We start from the raw sequence: 23575 nt of genomic DNA, 5'->3' as shown, positions 1-23575 counted from the left end.
TCTTTCTAATTAATACCGGGGGTGCCCCCAAAATGTATATACATGACTTGTATTCATCTTTTGTTACTGGTGTATACTGAGTATTACAATTTTAATATAGTTTTTTCCTTTCTTAAAAGATGTATACCCTTTAAAAGTGGGCACCCTCTGTATCCTTGTGCTAGAAATATTAACATTTGTAGGTTATATGGGCCAAGCTGTTGGTTGACATTAACCCTAAACTTCCCTTAATGGGACATAATTGTTAAGTGGGCAGAGTGGTGTGAAATAATCCCCCTTCGCAGGACCAATGTAAGCTTTATCGTGCCTTAATGGTGCCTGTGTTGCCATTGGCTTTGCCTAGGTAATGGCCTGTGTGGCTGACAGTTTTCTTCATTTTTTTGCCCCCAGGGTCCCCATCCCATGTCTCTCTTATTCTGTCAAGCCTCTGCTCTTTCCTTTGGGTCCTGACATTTACCTTTGGCCTAGTTCAGTGTGGTAGCATCCTCGAAGCCTGTGTGTGTGGAAACTGGGCTAAGGCACAAGGGGAAAACAGCCCAAGGGAGCAAGTAAAACCGAAACGATGGAGAAATGCCATAGAGGAGGTAGGGAAAGAGGAGAGGGAGGGATTCGGGTCACCAAAAAGGGCAAGGACCCAAAGTAAGGACCCAGGGACCCAAGAGTCGGGAATGGCATGAGTTTTGAGTTCTTGCCCGCGGCACCTGTTGGTACTGGCTGCTTGCTTTTAGGAGCCTGTGGTGTGGTGCTCAGGGGTTCTGTGTTAAAGGATTAGGACACAGGGACATGTCACAGAAAATTATCTTTACAGATGTTTTCTGAGGCTTTCACTGTCCTATTGCTCTGAGGCAACATCTTTTCACCTTAACAAGGACCTATGGGAGGCACAGGGTTGAAGGACTTCAGTGATGGAGATTGCAGGCATTGTCCCACAGGCCCTTGGAGGGTGTGTGTGTGTGTGTGACCTTTAAGGGAGGCAGCACTTGTACCACCTCTCAAAATGCACTGTTGTAAGGAGCCGCCCACTGGCTGCCTCTGCATTTCTGTTAGGAGTATATGGTGGATCTTACCTTGTATGTGTTTATAGTATTCTTGATACTTTGCAGCTGTGTAGAGTACATTTTAGACATTTCTATATGTGCAAAAGAACCTCTACAGCTATGAGCAAGCTCTTCAGTCCCCACAGCTGCCCTCCTGATTTCTGTCCTGATGGTTTCTGGATTTAATGAGTATGAGTTCTTGGCAAGATGCTCTGCTCTGCTCTGGCTCTCCAGATAAGAGACACTGTTAATTTTCATTAATCTGAAGTCATGTTAAGTTTGAAACCTTGATTTGTCATTTCATTTAGCTGGCAGGAAAAGGATGATTCTTTTCTTAAAATGAAAAGCCATCCTCATTATGAATGAAGATTAAAAAAATATATATTGCCACCTACAGAGTGAAGAAGAGCAACAGTAACAGTGTAGACAGAAGCAACTTAACAGCTTCACTTATTTAACAGATGTAATCTACATGCCATATAATTCATTTATTAAAAGTATACAATTCAGTGGAATTTACTATATGCACAAAATGGTGCAACTATGACTACAATTAATTTTAGAACATTTTACTCACCTAAAAAGAAACCCAGTAGCAGTCACTTTCCATTCTCTTCTCCGCCCCCCCCCCCCCCCCCCCCCCATTCTTAGGCAACCACTAATACGTTTTCTGTCTCTCTAGGTAATTTGCCCATTTTGGACATTTATATAAATGAAGTCATGCAATATGTGGTCTTTTGTTTCTGGCTACTTTCACTTAACATAATGTTTTCAAGGATCATGTTATAGCACGTATCAGTATTTCATACCAAATTTATTGCCAAATAGCATTCCATGCTATGGATATACCACATTTTATTTATCCATTCATCAGTTGATGGATATTTGGGTTGTTTCCAGTCTTTGGCTATTATGAATAATGCTGCTGTGAACATTTGTATGCAAAGTTTTACGTGGATACATGTTTTCATTTCTCTTGGATATATACTTAGGAGTGAAATTAAACAGCTTTATTTTGAACTATTGTTTTTTAAATAAAATACCTCTGCTTCTCTCACTATAATTTCTTCCACTCTGAATAAATAACATAGCTAACTAAAGCTTGCTCCCTTTTATATGACTAACTGCATACTATTCTTGAGTTACAAAAAAATCAGGTTTTGACCTGAGTTTTTGTGCGTGGCAATATAAATTACAGTGATGCCCTACAGTAATCAGAATATTGGCACATAATGGTATATTAAACTGTCTTTATTACGGACCTTTAGCACATCTTAGAGATTTAAAAATGTAGCAGCCAGTTTTGAGCATGAAAGAAAGAGTAAACATCAGCCCAATTTCCAACTTTTCCTGTTGCTTTAATATTTTAATAATCTCTGAAGAATTATAGCAGCCACCAGTTAAATAATGAAATTATTAGGTTAAGAACAGAAGTGTTAACATAAGAGATTATTGATTTGCTAATTTAATCTGTGAAGCTTCTAACCTTCATAAGGGTGGCATGGCCCTTTATATTATATTCTCAGAGACTCTTCTCAGTCTGCACTCATTAGGAGCGAGTGGGGTGAGAATTGAGTTAGATGCTTCTTTGTCCTGACTAAGCACTTAGCACATCTTAGAAGGCACCTAGCAAATGTCTTCTTTATCATATTTCTTAGATTTTTTTTTTCTCTTAAGTTTGCAGAACATTAATTGCTAATGAGTGTTCTTAATGCTTCTTCAGGAAGTAGAGCTCCGTAAATGTAAACAGAAAGCTTGTCTCTCCTCCCAGCTCAGGCTCTCATGTTAACAAGCTTGCCCTGGAAGTGGGGAGGTTAATGGGCCTCAGCCAGGCCCCATTCTCTGGACTGGCCTGTTCCTGTTGGTTAGCACTTAGCATGTCATTGCACTGAGACTGAGTTGTTTCCCTTCCTTTTGTTTCTTCTTTTTGAAAGCCTTTGTTTCCCCTAGATGGAATAGACAGCCAGGGTTTTCCTGGAGCGTTCCTTTGAGTATACTTTTCCAGACAGCACATTAAAAATATTCAAACTTTCCACGTTCAGATGGCCCTCGTCATCGGCGTGTCTTTTACATCAGCTGTGCTTCTACTAATCTAGTGACCTTTTCTGTTCTGGTTGATATCTTCTTAATAACTTTTTCCCTGACAGCTCGCTTCTTGTATTCAGTAGTTCAAATCCTCTTACCACACAGGTTCACTCTTGAAATATACTGATAGCCACTGTGTCGGAGGGGAGGCGGGTACCCAGAAAGAGTTTTAGCAATCAGTGTGGAGTAGAAAAAGGAATAAACAGTTCTTGGGAAGTTTGCCCAGGAAAAAGAATGAGACTCAAATGAGAATGGGACTGGCAGTTAAAATGGAGGCTGTAGCTACAATATTATTGCTGAATAACGTTATATATGATAGACTCCTATTATTAGAAGCTGGGGCTTGGTTTGAAAGTTGAAAGAGTTAGGCTGGTCATACGTTTGTGTTTGGAAAACCAAGCAGGGGAAGCTCAGCCTTCGGTCAGACTCTTCAGCATCAAGGTGTGTGAGAAAGGTAGATGCTTAGAGAAAACTATTATTGCAAACTGCCTTCCGTGTTCTCTACCATTCATACTTATAAAGATCTGTGGTGTCAAGATGTCAGCCTCTTTTTCTTTGAGATTTGGGATAGAAAGGAGGAATGAGAGGGTAGGATTTATGACTAAATTAAGTGGTGACTGAATACTAGATCTGTTCATTTTAATAAGCATTTATTAAATGTCTTCAATGCCGGTATTGTATAGGTACTGGCAACACAAAGATAACTGTTCTTGTCCTAAAGGAATGAGCATCCAATTTGGGGAGCCACAGGTGGTTTAACTCCCCACCCGCCTCCAGGCTGTATTTGCATATCTGTGGTGCCTGCACTGGGGAATAGGACTGTGTGCTAGGTGCAGAGATGAGGGATGGAGCAGAGAGCAGGGTAGGTGGGCAGGAGAGCAGACCAGGCTAGGGAAGTGTCTGGGGAGGCTGGGGCTGAACAGAGATCTCACTTGAAGGGAGGTCTAGGGCTGTTATGCAAGCTTTGCATACAACGTAATCAGTTTCTGTTTTATGAAATGAGAACGCTCCAGTAGGGATAGCATACTCTAGTGGAGACCTAGGATTAGTGGGACCCCAAACAAACTATATCTGGACATTCTACAGCCTTTCTGGAACCTTTGCTATTCAGTGGTCCTGTTAGTCAACCTGTTTGTACTCTGATGCATCCAGTCTGGGGTCCTCCGTGGGCCCCTTGAGGTCTGCTCCTCAGAATCACAGAGTCTGCAGAGGCACCGAGGGGCAGATGGTGAGCCCCCCCTCTGCCAGACAGACACTCCAGCAGCACAGGCAGCCACCCCTGCTTCGAGCGCCTCCTTCTAACTGTAAGAAGGGTGTGAGTGCATCCAGGTCTGTGGTCTCATTTTACAATCCTTTCTGCCTTAGGTTTGCCGGTTCTGCTCACTACAAAGCCCTCCCAAAAGGCATAGCCCCTATGTGTATAATCTCAGGCTCATAAAGGAAAACGTTGATGCCATAGTATCAGAGGGTGTTGTAATACGTGCCACCCACAATAATTACGACATATGCCATATAATTATGACAGCTCAGAGCTGTCTAGGTTGAGAGACAGTTCAGAATTTAATTAGCCAAAGGCAATAATAATAAAGTACAAGATGCAGTCAGTATCCTTCAAATGGTAGAAACTGAGCTGCCTTCAGAAAAGGAGAGGATTAAGGAAAAACACTGGCGTGGCAAGGTTGCACTGCAGAGTAATGGCAGTGTTAAACTCTATGGCAGTTAAACATTATGGTTGTTTTCAACTTAGTGCACTGTTCACCTGGGTGCACTGTGAACTGGGGGAGAGCAGGGCCATTGTCTCTTGTTCACACTGTGCCGGACAGTCCTTCAGAATGGGTGAAGAATGCATGAAATGATCAGATCTAATTCATCTAAACTTGAGAACTGTCTATTCGTTACATTTCATAAGGCATTTTTTTTAAACCTTTATAGTTAAAAAGATAAATTATGTGCCAATATTTAAAAATTGGAAGATTTACATAAAATCCAGGATCTTTCTGTTTATCAGGAAAACCTGGGAGATCTGATGAACATGGGGTTGGTCTTCCCATTTGGTAACAGTTGACTGGTGAAAAGTATTAATAGCAGCTGCCCACCTTGGTTGGGGAATGGCACCCTCAGTCCCCGCTCTGTCCTTGTCACTCAGTTTTCCAACTTGCCTCGGCTCCATGGTCATCTGAGTTTGGAACGTGGAAAATTGTTAACTTTTTAACCTGTTAAATAGCATCTTGTGCTCATGCCTATTGTGTTTTACATATAAGAAAAATATTTAAGATTTTCCTGGCATACTCATTGTGTATCAACGCTGATTAAGTGAGTTTAAGCCTCTTAGTTTTCTACTTTCTTTATGATTTGTAAAATGAGCGAGTGTGGGCTCTGGTCCACATGGCTTTACAGAAGGGTGTCAGTTAATACGTCTTACAAGTTAGGACCCACGTATTGTTTTTTTTGGCCTCTGCTTTTCAGTGAACTGCATTTGAGTCCCCAAACATTGCCACATGGAGCAACCTATCAGAGCACAGTCAGGGCAGAAGGAACACCAGGCACCTTGGTTTTATGTTTATAGACTAGTTAGGGGACGTTAAACACAGATGCAAGGTATCACTGTTCCAGGGGTAGAAATGCATACCCGTACTTGTGTTTATAATCTTTTTTAAGGTTTCCAAGAATTGATTCTTCTAAGTACCTACTGAAATAGACTTTTTTAAAAGTAATCTTTTCCTGGTATTACCTGGAGGAGGCATTTTTATTTAAATCATTTCTATCTTTTCTCTTTGAATAAAATAAATGTGGTAGATTTCTAACCTCTAATTTCTTTTCTTTCTTTTTTTTTTTTTTTTTTTGAAAATCTGTATTTGTCATGTTGAATGTGATGTGACAGCCATTGCGGTATCTCATAACGCCATAAAAAAATACATACACACACAGAGGAAGAAAAAAACGGGACATTTTGTCCATTCAGAATGTATTAAGACATATGTTTGCACATAATTGGTTTCATGTAGGCAGACTCTTCTCCTTTTTGTTCAAATGATTGACTTAAAGATATGTCTACATAAATTATATACATTATACTCCAAACATGACAATAGTGACCAAAGTGCATAAAATTAGTAACTTAATCTCTTAAGTTCCAGATGTAGTTGCAAAAAAATCAAGAACCTCCCAAGGAGCCAATTGTTGAAGCGCCCCAGTATTGTATCTAGGTAGTTTTGGGTTTCGCAACTTGCAGGTTAGTTTCTTTATTTAAATTGGGATTGGCCAAAATTAGGTGCCTCTTAGTTAATTTTTGGTCAGCTCTACTGTTAAAACAAATTGAAGCTGGACTATGGTGGGCCTCCAGAAGAAACAGAATTCAGATATCACTTTAGTGTTGATGCCTACACTGGTATGGCTTCTTAGCCCTGGGCCTTTGTCCTCAACAGGTGACCATCAGATCAGATTAGTGCTGAGAGGGAATGTGTTTTATGGGTAGCAGGTGTGGGTAGCACGCTCGGTAAGCAGAATAATTAAATTGACCCTGCCTCTCCTAGATCCACTCTTTATTGCCCATTCCTTGCTCCTTGCAGGATAGTAGATGTGTGTTTGGAAAAAACGGGCAGTCTGCATTTTGAAAATTACAAGGGTTTCTGCTTTGCAAATAATCGGGCCATTAAGTGGAGACAGCAGAGAGCCAGAGGTCTAGTTTTGGGGGCAGGTTGACTAGAGTTTATATCAGTAAAGCTGTCAGTAGAGTTCCATTCCTATTATTTTCAAAAAATGGCAGTCAATTTTTGTGAAGAAAAATTCAGCACTAAAACATGTTACTGCCTCAGAAAGAAGTTCTTTGGCCTTTATGTTGGAATGTTGAGTTTTCATTGTAGTTCATGGGGAAACCACGACACACTGAAGCATGTGTTTTGGTTAAGTGATGTTGTTTGGTAGCTAAATTGGCCAGAGTTATGCAGCTCATTCATATTTTCTTTTTTTTTTTTAAACTTTATTGGGGTACAGTGTGTTTTTTCCAGGATCCATCAGCTCCAAGTCAAGTAGTTGTCATCCTTGAATCTTAGCTGTGGAGGGCACAGCTCAGCTCCAAGTCCAGTTGCTGCTTTCAGTCCAGTTGTGGCGGTGGAGGAGGGGAGAGCACAGCTCACCATCCCATGCGGGAGTCGAACTGTCAACCTTGTTGTTAAGAGCACGCACTCTAACCAACTGAGCCATCCGGTCGCCCCTCATTCATATTTTCTGATTTCACCATTTAAATTTTTTTTTGCATTGACAGAATGGGTCTATTTAAGACCATCTTAATTCTCATCACCTTGGCAAAAAAAAAAAGGCCATATAAAAAGCATCCTTATAGAATGGCTTTATAATTTAGTTGGTGACTGGAGTTATGACTGAAAATAAAAATGTAATATAAAATACTAATTCAAGTTACAAAGGAATGGCATCCATACTTTTCTTCCAATAGTTGTGATGGGAAATCAGACCTTTCTGTGAATAATACCTGTTTCAAAGACCTTGGGAATCAGTTGAGGGTGGAGTTGGATGATAGAGGACATTATCCTTTATTAGATTGGTGTTCACATCCAGTTTACTTCTGAGAGTATCCGTTTTCTTGCTTTTAAAGTGGTATACCTGATGGTCAGGCACTGAGAATTTTCTCACTTTTTATTGACTGCCTGCCTACACGGTGCTACTTCAAGCTGCCTTGGAACTTTAAAGAGCCCCCATTAAGGAGATTTGAAGGTGGGCATCACCCCAGGTGTGTACTCCTTTGGAGGGTGGCAGCATTCATTTTCTAACAATTATTCTAAAACCAAGGGGGAGTATAGGATACAAGATTCTGTAAGGTTGACTCTTCCAGATATTTCAGGGTCTTAGCACTGTAAAAATACATTAAAGGTTAGATGTTCAACAGTGAAACAATTCAAAAAAAAAAAACCCAAACCAACCAAACAAAACAAACTTATAGACAGAAAACAGAATGGTGGTTACCAGAGGGTGAGTGTGGGGGGAGGCAGAAAAAGGTAAAGGGGGTTAAATACTGTTTGGTGATGGAGGGGACTAGACTTTGGGTGGTGAACATGTAACGCAATGTACAGGTGATATAGTATAGAATCATACACTTGAAACTTATATAATGTTATTAACTAATGTTATCCAATAAATTTAATTAAAAAAGGAAAGAATTCCAAGTGTCTGTTTTTTTTTTTAAATTGGGGAATTGGAGGAGGGGAACAGTGTTGGGGAGTTGGGGAAGGGGACCAGCCAAGTTGTTGTTCTTCAGTCTTCGTTGTGGAGGGCGCCAGTCGCCATCTGGCTTGCCCGTTGGCAGCTCGTGGCCTCTAAGCTCAAGGTACTTTGTTCAACCTTGGTTTCGGGTGGGCGTAGCCACCATCCCATGTGGGAGTTGAACCGTCAGCCTTATTAAGAGTGCATGCTCTATCCACTGAGCCATCTGGCGGCAGCTCAGCTCAAGGTGCCAAGGTCAGTCTTAGTTGCAGGGGTGGGGTAACCCACCATCGAACAGGCAGTCTTGTTAGGAGCACATGCTCTCACTAGCTGAGCCATCCTGCCACCTGTTGGCAGCTTAGCAGCAGCTCAGCTCAGGCACAGCGTCACTGGCACATGTGGGAATTGAACCGGAGGCCCTGTTGCTCATAGCTCATGCTCTTAAGCAAACTCTTAACCAAGTGAGCCACTCAGATGGCCCCCCAAGTGTCTTAACTAAATCGTTGGCATTAATCTTGAACTTAAATATTACTTGGTAATCTTGCTGATCACCAGAAGGCTTTTAGTCTCAATGTTTAGTTGAGTGGTTATTTGTGGGCAGTAAATTGAGTTGTTGGAAAAAATGGCTTCTATTTGATATTTTGATTTCTTGGTTCCCTCTGTGGTGGAGGGAACTAGTAGGAACTTTGAGGGCATATGAGGTGCTACGAATGGTGCTAAGCACTTAGGCACATCATTTCATCTGGCAATCATACACCCTATAAGGTGGTGATCATTTTTACAGACAGAACCGGAGACGAGAAAGGTTAAGTACTTGCAGCTGGCAGATCACAGCCCTGGGATTTCAGTCCACTTACATCCTACCTTCCAGGAAGGGTGGAGTTGCTTGGGTTGGGCATATCTGTTGTCTTGAAATAAGCAGCCTGGAGAGACGAGGGACTCGGTTTTGCACATAGTAAATGGTGAAGTTCTTCCATGAGCTTCACATCATTTCTGGAAGCGGGCACTGATTCTGACTCTGGAACTTTTGAGAATTGCAGACCAAGCAGCAGTGGTCGTGTCCTGAGACCTGGAGGCACCGGTTGAGTTTGAAGGAGGAGTCGGGAGTGAAGTCACTGGAGGCCCAGCTCTCTGAAGCTGCTCCCATCCTTTCCTTAGGGAATGGTTCTGTCCTCGAGATTAGCAGCAGGGCAGCAGTTCCCTCTGGGGTCCGCAGCTGCTGAGAGATGGTGGTGACCAGAGAAGGGGAGCAGGCGGTCCTCCTTCCTGGGAGACTCACCCTGGGAGCTAGAAGAGGGCCATTTTGTCTGCCTTCTTTTCCTCCCAAACCCTGCCTTTCATTTCCATTCAAAAATTACATCACCGCAGAGGCACAGTTTCTGTGTCTTAAGAAATCTAAAAACTTGTAAGACTTGAACCTATTAAATTGTTTGTTTTTCATTCTGAATTTATAATTATTCCTCTTAAGTAATGCCAGAATTAAAAAAAAAAAATCTAAGTTTATCTTTCAAAGAGAAAGAAAATGGCCACTTAGCTGGATGGGCATTTCTTAAATCTCTCACCTTTGTGCACTCCTGTTCTCAGGGGGATACAGAATTGTGTCATGCAGTATTTGTACCATGAGCCATGATGCCGCACCCATTTGCTAGTCTACCCCCCATCCTTTTTTATTTTTTTTTTTATTTTTTAGATTGATGAAGGCCTTCTTGGACTTTGACTCTCTCCTCACGATGTTAATTATATGTTTCAAAATCAAGTGTTCTGTTAAAAATCACTTATGCACAGCCTTGGAAAGAGAACTGGACGCAGGGAGTTGCTTCAGGGGTACAGAATATTGTTTTGGAGGCCTTGAGAAATAAATCTTAAAAGTTAGTTCATTTACCACCAAGACATATTTAGTCAGTGTATATAAACAAAAGAAGTCACAGTGTGCCTGGACATTATTTGTCCCAGATGGAGTTTAAACTTGGCTCATTATGCCGCACTGATGTCATGGTGCATAAACGGGCCCGAATGAGAGACGTGCACAGAATCGGCTGTGTGCTTGTGTGTGCTGAGGGCGTGTGAGGAGGAGGGAGGGGACTGGCTGGAAAATCTTTGTCACATTTTTCCTTCGTTGTCTGTAGAGACTAGTGTCAGTCCTGACTTTGGACTTGGTGCAGAATGAGGGAAGAATTGGAATAATCTGTTCATTTGTACAAGTCGGTGTGTGTATACACTCAGGGATGTTATTCTTCCAAGGCTGAGAGTATAAATGTACCGGGCATTCCAGCAGCTGCTTGCAAAGCACTAGTACTCAACTCTAGAAAGGAAAGCCTTAAAGCATTACATTTTTAAGAGTGTTTTCCGTCTGTTTTCCTTGAAATCCTAAATCTGAACATTTTCTTTAAACTTTTTAATGGTCTTAAGTATCCAGCTGTCTAATTCTGTTTTCCTGGATTGTATGTTGGATAGCCTCTCAAAACTAGTTGCTTAAGTGTTTGCTCCTCAGAGAATCTGGCTGAGTTTAATTTTTCCTACGTGCTTTGAGAAGGCAGCTTCTCAAAGAAAAGGGTCCTCTCCTGGAGTTTTGAGCACCATTACATAGGAAATTTTCACACACTGTGGTGTTATTTTATTAGTTTTTATTGCTGACTTTCATTATGGTAATCTTAATTAGAATTGTTTCCAAGTAATTCAAACCATTTTGTGGAGGTAAAGGGCTTAGATTTCAGAACTTTTGTGAATGAATTCCAAACTCACTGTTGTTGCCGGGATCCACGGAAGCCGAACAGACCCTGGAATGTGAATGAGTTGGGACAGGAGCCTTTAAGGAAAGCCAGAGTGTTTACCAAACAGAAAATCTGGTCAGAGGTAAGAATTGGCTGGTTTTAGGTTTTATTGAGAACATGGAACATGGCAGATTCAATAAATTTTTCTTTTTATACATGCTCCCTTATCAGAGGACACAATTTTATTTACTGAGGGATTTGCCACTGGTAGAAATTTGAAGAAAAAGAAGTATTAATAAAAGGTATTTATTGAGCACATATTATGTGTAAAGCCTTGTGGCAGGGCTGCACTAAGGCTGAACTATTATTTTTCTTTTTTTTAAAAGATTTTATTGAGGAACTGGGGGGAGGAAACAGCGTTGGGGAATCAGGGAAGGGGAACAGACAAGTTGCTGTCCTTTAGTTCTTCAGTGTAGTTGTTGAGGATATCGCTTCAGTGGCCCATGTTGGTATGATCATTGCGCTCTGCGACCGAGGCAGATCGGTCGTCGGCCACTGGACGGCCGATCATGGCGGCTCATAGCTGCTCACAACAGCTGCCGGCCACTCACACTGGCTGCCAGCCACTCACTGTAGCTTATGGCAGCCCACTGCGGACCCCACTGCAGCGTACACCGTCGCTGAGGACTCATGGCAGCCCAGCTCCAGGTCGAGCTGTTGTTCACCATCTTAGCTTTAGAGGGCACAGCGTCACTGGCCCATGTGGGATCCAAACCGGGGTCCTGCTGCTCAGAGCTCACACTCCCAAGCCAACTCTTAACAAACATGCCACTTGGCTGGCCCTGCACTATTTCTTAAGCACACGTATGAGGTAGATATTCTCTCCTTTTTCAGGTGAGGGAAAATGGGGTTAGAAAGGTGAGGTGTCCTGCCCAGCAGAGGTGGGACTCATCTGTGATGTTGTTGGATTCACTCCTCTCACTGTCTCTTGGGTGTCAGCAGATTTTTAAACAATTAGTTAAAAAATGTATTGAAACTAAAATGAGATGAGCAGAGAGTGACTTAACGACTCAATGTTTACATACTGCAATGTTACTTAGAAGACAATGCTGAACTGAACTCCATCTAAGTTTACCTCAACATATATTATGACAGGAAAAAGACACTTAAACATGTAGAGGATATATGTGTTATTATGGACTTTTTTTTTTTAATCTTAAAAGTACTTAAGATTTTTTTTTTTAAATGATTGAGTTGTGGCTGGCATGTTTTTTTTTCTTGTCTACATTTCTGGGTCCTTATTTTTTAAAGCATTTTGTGTGTGTGTGTGTGTGTGTGTGTGTGTGTGTGTGTGTGTGTGTGTGTGTGTGTTACGAGAAAAAGGCAAACTATAACTTCAAGATATAAAAAATGAATTAACTTATTTAAAATGGAATTAGGTAAGAATCAGAAAGTAGATGTTTTGGGAATATGATTAACTTTAGACCCTTGAAAATAGGTAGTGATTCTCTTTTGACTCATAAATACATTTGTTTCCTATTAATCCTATTGATCCTACTAGTCCTCCTTTTCATTTTGGTCAGCAACCAAAACTGTAGTAGGTAGACAGCATAATCCACTGTGCCTGTTTGGTGAGTTGACTAGAAGGAAAGGAAAGGAGTGCTAGGTTGGCTCCTGAATGCTCTTGGAGTTGGCTTTTTAGAGAAATAAGGGACGAAAAATCTAGGAGGAGGAGGAGGCACAAGAGAGGGAAGCATTGTGGACGCCTATCAATGACAGCAGTGGTGGAAATGGAAATGGCGGAATCACAGTTAGATATCAGAATTAGAGTGCTGGAAAAAAAATTAAGCGGTTATGGCTTGGAGAGCCATACACGTTACTACACCTGAGAAACTTCAATGTTGGCAGAGGGGTGGAACAGAGCTTGTTGGTAGCAATCCCTGCGACCTGGATAGCCACACTTAAAGGTTAAACCATCAGTTGTTTTTGAAAACTCTTACTTTGAAAAATATCATCCCTGAATTAATGTCATAGGTGGATATTTCATTACATCTTCACTGGTCTCCATGTGTCCAGTGTCTCCCATTTCAGTTTGAGTTTCTCACTGCTCTCAGAGTTACCTAATAATGCCAGTCTCTTTCCTCCTGGAAAATTCTGCTCACAGGAGAAAGTCCAGCCTTTTAAGTGGGGCAGACAGAGGCTTTTTGGAGATGGTCCTGGCCTGCCTTTGCTGTCTCCCCTTTACCCTTCTGTTACATACATATGCCGTTATAGCCACATGGGAATTCTAACCACATTACACTGTTCAGGCCCCCATGCATTTGCTTGTGTAATTGTTATTTTGCTTATTTAATCGCAGTCTCCCACCACCCCTTTAAATGTTACTCTCAACTGTAACTGCTCCTGATTTCTCTGTGGTATCTTCAGTTTCCATACCACTTAATAGTAAATAATCATCTTTTATTACAGGTAATTGTATTTTCTACTCTTGCACCAATACACATGAGACCTTTCTCGTCTTAGAATTACCAGTGCTTAATAAAATGGCACAGAGCACTCAGCAAATGTTTGTTGAATAATCAAGGTTTCAATAGTTGCATTTAGTGTTGACTTAAATAAGTTTGATAATCAACCCAGAGTTAAGACCTGAATAAAAGATAATATACTATGCAGTGAGAAATCTTTATCTCTGCTGCAAAATACTTCCAGAACCCTAGAATATTACATATTTGTATTCAACACTGATTTAATGTTGGTGAGTACAAAATATCAGGCAATAGTAGTGTTAATTTTTAGCAAATAAGAAAGTATAGTAATTAGAATCATTAACTATTTAATGGGAAAATACTGGGAACTGACTTTGTCAGTTATAAGGCTGAGAACGTTCTTCTTGGACGCATATTTATTGATTGTGTCTTAGGGGGTAGAATAGTGTTAAATGAATGAGGTGGCCAACATTGAAATGAGTCTTAAAAATAGTACAGTATTGGGATTAGGCAGTTAAATATGTTTCTTGACTGGCTTTGAGATTCCAACAGTAGAGTTGTTTGTTTAGGTTCAGTGTATAGCTTTCCAGAGGTGTGTGACATTATCACATCCACGTGGATCATATTGCTCGGTCTCAGCCAATCAAATGGAGGGAGACATTCAAGATTCACTAGGCAAAGCACATTCAGGGGAGGGCTGATTAGGGGGAAAGTGGTGCGAGCTGCTGATTGTCCATCAGTGTGGCCAAAGCCCAACCTGGAGACATGGTGAACATGGTTGGAATTGAGGGGTAGAAAGGGCTTCTGTCTCACTTGGTGGACATTTTTGACAAGGATCCATTCCGAAACGGTACTAAATTTTGTTCTCAGTGAACAAATTTTCAGCTAAAGGAAGAAGAGTTGTATTTTTGGTACTCAACTCTGAAATGAAAAAAATAATAAAATGAAAAAAAAAAAAGGATTACAAAAAAACATAACAGTGCTCCAAATGCATAAGAATATTTGGTAGCTGTTACTCTTAGGGAAAAACTACACTTTAAGCTTACGTGGAATTTTGGTCTTTTATGTTCTTGGTTTTTATCTTGAAAGTCCTGTAGTTGAAACTTGAGACTCTGGCATTTGTGGTTCTCTTAAAAGAAGGCTTTAAGCCTAGTTTTGGCCATCTATATTATATTTTGCATTTTTTCCATTTAAGTTAATGCTATATTTTTATTCTCAGCAAACAGCAGCTCTTTTTGTAATAGAATCTCTTTATTCAAGGCAGTATACAATTAGGGGGAGTAGAAATGTACAACTTTTACAAGCTGCCATTGTATTTTCTTTAAAACCCTTACCAATATCTGTAAATGTTTTATTTTTGCTCAGATGCTCCCCCCTCCAGTCTCCCCTCCCCACATCACATGCAAGTGCCATGTATCAGCTTGAGGTGGGCAGAGCTTTGTATTATCTAAGGCTCTATTCCCAGTGTCTATGGGAATGCCTGAACCATTCTGGGCACTTTCTAAGATTTTCTGAATTAAGACTGAGATATATAGTAGTAATTCTTCTAAGGATACTTATTTCATGAAATGAAGTTACTGAACTCTTTTGACTGTACATATTTTCAGCAAATGCTGGTATAATTTCAGTGCATTAAACTGTCATCCTTGGTTCACCTAATTTTTTTTTGCCTTGGCTACCTATTAATCCATTTCAGTCCTGCTTGTTAATGACAGGTGACTTTTGGGAAGCATAGAAACTTAAGATGCAATCTTCCCAGGAGTCATATTTTATTTTTCTTATGTTGACTGTTGGGCCATGAGAAATGGTATCTAGTGATTGTGATAATCGAGTGGTTAGCTCGTTGCTTCATCTTAGGATTCTAAGGGAATTCGAGAGCTTGACAAAGACTTTATGAGAATAAATTCTGCCCAATATAAAAACAAGTTTTTGTTGTTAGTTAAGGGATTCCTTACTGTAGTGGGGGTTTGAGGGCATAGTGGGGTTAGGCGCTCTGGCTCAGGGAGTAAGCGTAGATTTCCTAGAAGAGAACTTGTCCCCAGTCTTAGGGGGACAACCTTTGACTGAGATAAGTAGGTTCTCTCCTTATAGTTATTTATTAAAGTATCTCCATAGAGAATTGGTTCTGCAAATCCCACGCCTATCAAAGGCGGTGAGCTCTCTGGTAAAAGAGCATGCATTTTGGTCAGACAAGGCTGGAGTCCAGTGCTACCTCAAGTTACTTAGCCTCTCTAAACCTCAGTTTTCCCATCTGTGAAATCTGATTAGTAATACCTTCCTGGCAGACCCTACAGGTTCAGTAATTAATAGCTATTTATATTATCATTATAGAAAAAAAACAGCTGTTAAAGGAGGTGATAAGTAGCCTGCATCATACTGTCTTAATTTGAGAGAGATGAAATGGTCTGTTGAGGGGGACAACTTTTCAACCTTCCATCCTTTGAGGGAGTCAGAGTATGAAAAATTTTGGAGCATTGGAGTATTCTTGCTCCTTGCTTTAAATTGAATGATTCCTAAAGCCCAGGAAGAAACAAAACAACCAATTTACCCTATTAGTGGTATTGACCAAGGAAGAGTTTTACATACCACGCGTGTCCTTGTGCCTTGACTCAGTGTGTAAGCATTCTTGGAGGCTCCCTGGTCTTGTATGTTCTTTTCTTGCCCGTTTTGCATTCAGGCTTCAAGTAGGACAGGTGAGGCAATCAGTATTTTCCCATCATCTTCCACTACCTTTCTATTTTACCTGCTCACATTTTAAATCTTGGGACATTGTCTTTGTGTATGTCATTACCACAAAGATAATTATTGATCATTTGCAGCTCTCCTTTTTCCTGATTTTGAGAAAAAGAGACTCAGAAAACAAATGATGCATACTTTTCAGTTTGTTTGAGGCCAGCTGTGGCCTGTGGATAAGAGACCAGGGTATTAAAGGTGTGTATTGTTGGATGGTTTGGGTCCTCCAGGCCCTGAGTTGAGCTCTCCAGGATTTCTCTGGAGTTTGAGAACAGAGAGAGAAAGAGAGGGAGGGAGAGAGGGAGGAGAAGAAAGGTGTTAACTGTTCCTCTTTTGTAGTCACAGGTCACTTTTTAAAAATTATTAGATATTATATTCCTGGATAGAATCAGTCCTTACATGGGCTATTCCGCATCTTTCAGGATGTTTCATTTTTTCCTCTAAAGATGTCTGTTGGATGATCAAATGCTGACTCCAAGTGAGAAGTGTCCGTTTATCCATGAAACAGCTAGTAGTAAGACCTCACTGAGTGTGGCAAGTGGAAAAAAGCTCCAAAAGTGAAATGGAATCTCTTCTCCCAGCACAGTTCATATCTCCATTGTCTGGGTATTGGATTTAACGTTTAAGAATGCTATGACTGTAACATTTCATCCTTGGTCAGTCAGCACTGTTGGTCTCCCATCAGAAGCTTCTGCGATGGACACTTACGCGGCAGTGATTGTTTAGTCAGGCGGCTGGTAATTTTTTTATTTGAGGCATGCATTAGGAATTTGCCTGCAGGAGTAGTCTTAGATACTATTGATCTTCTGATGAATCAGCCACCCCAAATTTAAATTGCAAGAGTAAGTAGTTTTCTGTTTTCCTTGTTTAATGAGTAAAAAACAGATTTAGACTTACATGTTTTTTTAGAAATTTTATTGGGGAACAGTGTGTTTTTCCAGGACCCATCAGCTCCACGTCAGGTAGCTCTCTTCTCTCTAGTTGTGGAGGGCGCAGCTCCTTGGCCCATGTTGGAATTGAACCTGCAACCTTGGTGTTATGAGCTAACCGGCCGCCCTTAGACTTAAGGAAAGATCTGTTACACATTTTCAGTTGTCTTGTTGGGTAAAGCTTTCCTAGGATGCTGTGTTTAGCCTTTTGCTCAACTGTATTCTATTTCTTATTTTATTGTTTCTTTAGACTTTGGAAGAATAGTCACTTATTTTTCGTAAAGCCTTGATAAGCTGCCTTTGGTTGTCCGGGGCTGCTTGGTTTATGTAGCACTAAGAGATCTGAGACAGATCTGATGACGCAACAGTAGCCTGGAGTATGCTCTTATGGTTTGGTTAACATGGTTCTATTTTAACATCTCTGGGGACAAAAAAAAAAAAAATCTATCCATGGTTAAAATCTTAGTCTTTTTTACTGTGACAGAATGCATGAATTGTTTTACTGCTGACTTTGGAAAAAGCAGGAAATGCTTAGTGAGTGGACAAAAAATGATGAGGTTTGGATGGTGAGGTTATGCTTCACATTCTGTATTTAAGAGAACTTGTAACAGTCATGTCTGCGTTGTGGCTGGAGAAGGAAGGAGGGCGGGAGGAAGAGAAGGGGGCAGAGAGAGAGAGAGAGAGAGAGAGAGACTTGAGACTGACTGACTTGTATGACACAAAAGGTTAAGTGCCAGGGAGCCTGCCAGGGTGTGACTCATGCTCCTCAGGGCTGCGTGATGCAAGGCCGCTGCCGCCTTCTCATTCATGTCTATTGTCAGGGACAGACCATAGGGCTGCTGTGTGTCAAAACTTTATTTTTATCTCTCCTTTATTGACAGGGAAAACAGCAAGGTGGTCATTCTGCCTCAGTAAAATAAAATGCTTTCATTTAAAATAGGTTGGTGCCAGGATGAATACGGTTTGCTCAAATAATGACTTTGGCTCTTACTAAGAAAAATTGATATTGGGACACAGGAGATTTGCCTGGTTTCTGAGGTAACTCAGTAGATCAAAATCTAGTTGCCATAGCAACCCAGCAGCAGGGAAAATTACAGGAACTAAACATTTGAAGAGAGGTATTTTAGCAGGATGCTTAAAAGCCCTTTACCTATCATCTTTCTCCCTGAAGAAGCGGAATGGGGGTTGGGAGTTGGCTTCAGTGGAAGCAGAGAGGGGAAGGCATCAATTGGCTTTTGGTGGCTGGATGCCTCTGGGCCATTCTTTGAATTGTGGCCTGGTGTCAGCGTCCACTAAGAACCGTTACAGACACTTTTCATGCAATATGATAAGCAGATAACGTGACAGAATCGGGCGCATATGCCAATTCAGAAATCCCTTTTCTTGCCTGGGACTTTTTCCATAATACTGTGAATTGTACTTTCAGAAGCAGCATTCAGGACTCGTCTGACAATTATGACTGTGGAGGAAGAGGGCATATGAATTTGGTATTGTCAAAGAATATCTGGGACATAGTCTTGGAGGCCAATGAATTTTTTTTTCCAACTAATTAATTCTACAGGAGTATATTACAGGCCTATACCTAGAGGTATAAACACAAAAGTAGATGGTTGTTAGAATTGGCCTAAGGACTTAAAAAAAAATGACATGGGTAATTTTCTTTACTGGAGTATTGTTTTATTCAATTGTAGTCGAGTTAGAGTCTGTGTTTATGTAAAAATAAAGTTAAAACAATTTTCATGTTGGGAATGAGTTTAAAAGCTCAGTTTGAAGAAATTGAAATGTTTTAATCACTTGTAGATATCAAGGGATATCCTTTTGAGTTCTTAAAATGGTGCAATGTATTTACATTGGTGAGAATTTTGAATACTTGAGACTGAAAGATTATCGACGCAGTTACTGTTCAGGAAAACTAGATTGCCTTGAAATAACTGTTATATTTCAAGATAATGAGAAGCATCAGGAGTGAAGCTTGGACTGCTTTTTGCTGAATGATCCTGTTTTCTCCAGTTAATTTATTTTCTGATTTAAAAATTTTTTAATGTTCTAGCAGTGTCTTCTGTGGTGATTTATAGACGAAGCAAAATACATGAATATTAAAGGTTTCATTTCTAAAGATGAGATGGTTTTGATCTCAAATTTACAAAACAGATAAATTATTGTACATACAGTACATAAAATTGACTTTTAAATTACATGTTAAGAAAGCTTAATTTCTAAGTTAAAATAATTGTTTGCAATGGTTTTTCAGTTTTACAGCTCAGTAAAAATAGTTAGCGAGCATGCCTATGCCAGGCACAGTTTTGAGGACCTCCAGATTTTGTATTTATGGAGCCTGGATTAAAGAAGGAAAGACAGACACTAAAATAATTGCTTAATTAATTGCAATTGTAATTCTAGGAAGGAGAAGTAGAGGGTTGGGGTTGTTTTGTTTTGTTTTGTTTGGTTTGTTTTGTGTTTTTGAGAACATATAGTTGGGGACCTGGCCTGTTCTGAGAGTCATGCAGTTTCTTACGCTGACAAGGATGAATGGGCTTTAGCTGGTTGGGGAAAGAGGAAGGTGGACAGCGGGCAGAGGTGGAGGAGTACAGGAAGAGCATTACAGACACGGGGAACAGTGTGTTGATGGTTTCATGGCAGGGAGGGAGCAGCGCTTGCTCCAAGACCTGTAAGATGAAAGACACTGACATCTTTCCAATTTCTAGAAACACACAGTAATTAATAGTGTTAACCTTGCACACGTTGATTTTTTGACTACAGTTTTTAAGCTTGGATTACGTTTTTAATTTGTATTTAGATATAAATGAGTGATCCCTCCCGCACCCCCATGTTTTTTTTTTTTTTTGTATCTAAAGGAACTAAATTAGATTAGAACTAAAATCCTGAGGCTTTATTTTTTATTTTTTTTAACTGAGCCATCCTGCCACCTGTTGGCAGCTCAGCTCAGGCCGGGAATCAAACCGGCAACCCTGTTGCTCAGAGCTCACACTCTTGAGCAAACTCTTAACCAACTGAGCCACTCGGCTGACCCTCCTGAGGCTTTTGAAAGGACATACTTTGTCATTTCCATGGCTGGTCCAGTCTTTTGGAAGTTGTCTTCTAGTATTAAATATTTGTGTTCATATGACTAAAACACTGGCATTTATGTAATAGATTTAAAAATTTGTTTGGTTTGGGGCCTATTTGTAATGTTATTGATTTATTTTGTACTGTTCATGATTATTTCCAGACCCTATACACAGATACTTTTTTTTACCCCAAATATTTTTTTTTATACATTGCTTTCTATTGTTACACAGTAGAATAATATAACCTAGGCCAGTAAGAGACCCTCAGGGATGGAATGCAACAGTGTTAGATCAGAACCTCATTTCTCTGCGCAATTTTCCTTTATAAGTATGGTTTCTGGTCTTCTTTCTTCTTTAACCGTCGTTTCTAAATTAGTGAAAGAACAAAAGGAATTGTGGGAAAGAAAGAGTATCTTAAAATTGAGTTTTTTAGTTATGTAACATCATAAGCAGGAGAACTCACTTAGCTAAATTTAAATGCACGTACTTACTCCCTTCACATTTGAAACAGGTCTAAGACTTTATCCTAAGCTTTGTGTTTATACAAGATCCTATGCCACATACTTCCTGTCTAGTATATAAATTTAGGTAGTATAACTGTTGAAGAGAAATCCCAGATGGTCTAGTATTAAATTGAAATTAATGTGTTATTTTGGCAGGTTATTCTCGTTCAAGTTAATCCAGGTGAGACTTTTACAATAAGAGCGGAGGATGGAACCCTTCAGTGCATTCAAGGTAAGGCAGTTTCTTGTAAACTTTCTAATCAATGGATTTTTCCTTTAGTATTTTAAGAAAGTAAAGTTTTTCTCCGTTTGCATGTGATTTTCTAGAAGTAGAATTGATCTTGGTTTTTTTTCTTTCTGTCAAATAGGGGATACTTAATGCTGATGTAGGCCTCTGATATGTAAGGGACAAAGTTAAATGCCTCTAGTATCCTATTGACTTAAGTGAATTAATTTAACTTAGGAAAGCTTGCAGAGGCTTCATTTATTACTGAAATTGTTAGACCTGAAAAATGCAGAGATTTTAAAAGACCCTAAAACTCCAATTGAGAACAGCGAGTACTTTTTCAAATTAAAGTTTCAAATATATATTGTGATACAATCCAAATGATGCTTTTAGCGATAAAATCTATAGTAAGTGTCTGTTATTTATTACTGAGTAACAGATTACCTCCAACTTTAGTGGCTTAAAACAACTTTTATTATCTTGCAGTTTCAGTGGGTCAATAATTTTAGCATAGCTTAGCTGTGTCCTATGGCTCTAGACCTCTCAAGAAATCCAGGTGTGGGCTAGCGTTGCCGTCATTGTAAGGCATGTTTGGGGGTCAGTCTGTTTTAAGGCTCGCTCAAGTGTTTGTTGGCAGGACTCGTTTTTTTTGCAGGCTATTGGCAGGTGGCTTTCCTCAGTTTCTTGCTAAGTGGCCTCTCCATGAGGGTGCTTACATTACTGCAGCTGGCTTCATCTCAGCAGCAACTAGAGGACAATCGGGCATACTAGGTGCAGCCCATTCAAGAAAGAGGATTATACAAGGTGTGAATACCAGCAGACAGGAACCACTGGGGGCCATCTTAGAAAGCGGCCCACCACAGCCCATCTTCCACCCCCAATAATTTATGTCCACCCCATAGGCAAAACACTCCCTCCCAAGATCTTCAGAAGTCTTATTCTATTCTAGCATCAGCTCGCAGCCCAGAATCTTGTCACCTAAATAAGTTCTAGGTGTAGGTGAGGCTTCTTGAGTGTAGCTCTTTATATGTGTACAGCTCCTAAGGCATTTCAGTTAGTTTTTAGTTTGTGTAATACCAATGCCTCTTGTCTGTAGTTCACCTTGGAAAGAAGCAACTTAGGCTCTCTGATCCATATAGAGTTCTCTGTAGGAAGATCAATCCAGACCTATATTAGCTGGTGAACAATGCGGTGTTGGAGAGCACTGTTTGTTACAGCCGTTTTCGGCAGTGATTGGGATTATGGTAAATTGGCATGTAATTGAATTCAATACCAGATTATTGATTGCACTGGAACCTGATCAGAGGGCTTATTTTTAATATCTGGACTTGCTTCCCAGTGTGTTAACAAACGAGGAAAAAAAGGCCTTTCCTTTAGTTTTCCATAATGAGCTACATGGAAAATGTTGATTTTTCTATTGCGTTGCATAAGAGAGCATGCTGCTTTTAAGCTTACTACTTGTTTTTTGTACCTATGTGAATAAAATTTGAGGAAAAACATTTTTTTGAGAAATAAATGTATTTTCTAAGAGTCAAGCCTAATGAGTTTTAATTGCAGTTAATCTGAAATGACTTAACCATTTTGCTAGTGTTTTTAGTGATTGCATTTCTCTGACCATTGTGTCCCTGAAATTTATCTGTGGTGTTCTAAACCACTTAAAAACAAAACCTAGTCTTTGTTGATAAATCACATGAAGAAACTTCAGGTTAAAGAGGAGAGGAAATAAATATTTTAAAATAGTATAGGGATAGAGAACTTTCTGTCTCCATATAGTACTTTAATAGATGGATATTATCAACAAATAAAATTCAGAATCCATTCTGTATCTTTAAAAAAATAGTCACACCAGAAAAACGAGATGAAAAATCTGCTCACTTATTAGAATGAAGCTGATGGTTTCAGTTCGGTAAGAAAGCAGTTGAGACTTTGGGCTTGGTAACATTGGAGCCTCCTGAATTGGCAGGTAGACTGTGTCCCTTTACAACTGAGCATGCTTAATAGAATCTATAAAGGCAAATTGCTGATAGATGAACATAGATAAAATCCAGTCTTTCAAGCCACCTGCTTTTAATTTTTGTGTCTGAGCTGTGTGTGTGTGTGTGTGTGCGCGCGCGCGCGCGCATTTAGTTAGCCTCTCCCCTACTTTTTTCCTGAGTCCATGTCAGTAACTGGCCTGCTCTGCAGGGAGTGTTGCAAGGATATTGCTCTGTTCACAATGGGAGCTTTGTATTTATTCATGATGATACTTGGAGATAAGTGACACTAACACCCCTTCCAGTGATTTCAAAAAATGCCTTGGATTAAAGCAGAATTGTTGAGCCATTTATCTTTGGTTTACCCAGCCTTCCTATTCTTTGTTCTCTTCTGAATACCTAGATACTATGGTTATCTTTGTTTGGGGCATAGTGGTACCTGGGCCAATTAATTGAAGTGACTAGGACAGGATGGAAGGGACTAGGACCTGGAATTGCGTGGTTGGCTAGGGCTTGGCATGCGCTGGGGCAACAGGATGAAACTGGAAAGAACCTTGAGTCCAGACCCATTGCTAATGTATAACAGGCAGGCACTCAACCCTCCACC

General features: G+C 40.2%; 1 protein-coding gene across 4 annotated transcripts in view; it reads left to right on the top strand.

Moving 5' to 3' along the window:
* FNDC3B (fibronectin type III domain containing 3B) overlaps nucleotides 1-23575 on the top strand; it is a 329942-nt gene that overhangs the window by 72443 nt on the left and 233924 nt on the right. For all 4 annotated transcript variants that reach the window (XM_019624326.1, XM_019624327.1, XM_019624328.1 and 1 more), the window contains one exon: nucleotides 20926-21001. In XM_019624326.1, the coding sequence (XP_019479871.1) occupies nucleotides 20926-21001 (76 nt within the window). The remainder of the gene's footprint in view (nucleotides 1-20925; nucleotides 21002-23575) is intronic.

Source organism: Hipposideros armiger, unplaced genomic scaffold, assembly GCF_001890085.2.
Source record: "Hipposideros armiger isolate ML-2016 unplaced genomic scaffold, ASM189008v1 scaffold_584, whole genome shotgun sequence".
NCBI lineage: Eukaryota > Metazoa > Chordata > Mammalia > Chiroptera > Hipposideridae > Hipposideros > Hipposideros armiger.
This window is presented reverse-complemented; position numbering and strand designations above follow the sequence as displayed.